We start from the raw sequence: 1,164 nt of genomic DNA on the forward strand, positions 1-1,164 counted from the left end.
GATCTTAATGCACTAAAGAAGGTACATTGTATATGCAAATAATAAGCAATTCCCTGCGTGAATGTATGTCATGATTTATTTTTGACAGCATATTAATGAAGAACTCAAGAATAATGAAACAGTTAATGATCTATATTTCACATTTGAAGAGAATAATGATTGCATTGAGTTTTGCTTTAATGAACCAAGTCCAAAGGGATGGTCAGTTAAACCTTATGACAAACCAACAAAAGTAAGCTCTTAAATTAAATGATTGTATTATATTGTTGCAATAGGTTAGTCGGAGAGCAATTGATGACTATGGCAGCAAGTCTCCTCCTAACTTTCCACAACGCTTAATTGAAATCACAGCTGAACCTGGTGAAGGTGCAGATAGATTAAGTTATCCTGTAACATTGAGAGGAATTAAATCTGATAATATGGAATTAAACATTGTATTAAAAACTGGTTAGTATCATTAAAATAATACTAATTATTAGTCAGTTTATAATATTTTTACATGCATGCAGTGATTCAGCAACCACTTCCCACAAGCTCTAGTATGTCATTGAGAGGTAGGTAAATGCACTTCATGATTTAGAATTTATGTTCTTATTGTTGGTATAGATGAAGTTAATAGTGCTACAGCCATCAGTCAGAGACAAATATTAAGTAATTTTACTATTTTATTATTTCTATAATTCATTTATCATTATTTTTATTAAGATACCAGTCATCTTGGTGACATACTTGATTTACTAAAGAGGCATGGATATTCTGGTGTCAATTATTATGATTTTGGTCTTCATCTGGGGCTGCTCCCTCGTACACTTAATGTTATTGATATGGAACGTGGAGATGTTAGTAGTCACTTCAGACTTTGTTTAGAAAAATGGTTGCAACAAGCTGATGATGTAAAGGGTAAAGGTGGTCCAACTTATGATACATTAATCCAAGCATTGAGGAAGATTGAGCAGAATGCTGCAGCTGATGGAATTGATAGAGAATTAAGTAAGGAAATAAGTTTAATTATGTTCTTTGATTGTTCCTATTTCTCTTTTCTGATACTACTTACATGTAGGTATAGGAAAATTTTGAGGCAATTCTGGTTGATATTTTAAAATTAGTAAACTTTTAGAAAAAAATTGGCTTTAAAATTACCCCAATTTTCTGATATAGTATTGA

The 1,164-nt window shown here is 31.4% G+C and overlaps 1 protein-coding gene across 1 annotated transcript; it reads left to right on the plus strand.

The window, feature by feature from the left end:
* Positions 1–6: 6 nt before the first annotated feature.
* LOC109593455 (uncharacterized) lies at positions 7–1,155 on the plus strand. The gene is made up of 7 exons (XM_020008525.1): positions 7–21; positions 89–232; positions 276–447; positions 510–554; positions 607–651; positions 706–990; positions 1,061–1,155. Exons 3-7 carry the CDS (start codon positions 420–422, stop codon positions 1,075–1,077), a joined length of 420 nt encoding a protein of 139 aa, XP_019864084.1. The 5' UTR covers positions 7–21; positions 89–232; positions 276–419; the 3' UTR covers positions 1,078–1,155.
* The last annotated feature ends 9 nt before the right edge of the window (positions 1,156–1,164 follow it).

The sequence above is a fragment of the Amphimedon queenslandica genome, unplaced genomic scaffold, assembly GCF_000090795.2.
Source record: "Amphimedon queenslandica unplaced genomic scaffold, v1.1 AMPQUscaffold_1441_Cont26547, whole genome shotgun sequence".
Lineage (NCBI taxonomy): Eukaryota > Metazoa > Porifera > Demospongiae > Haplosclerida > Niphatidae > Amphimedon > Amphimedon queenslandica.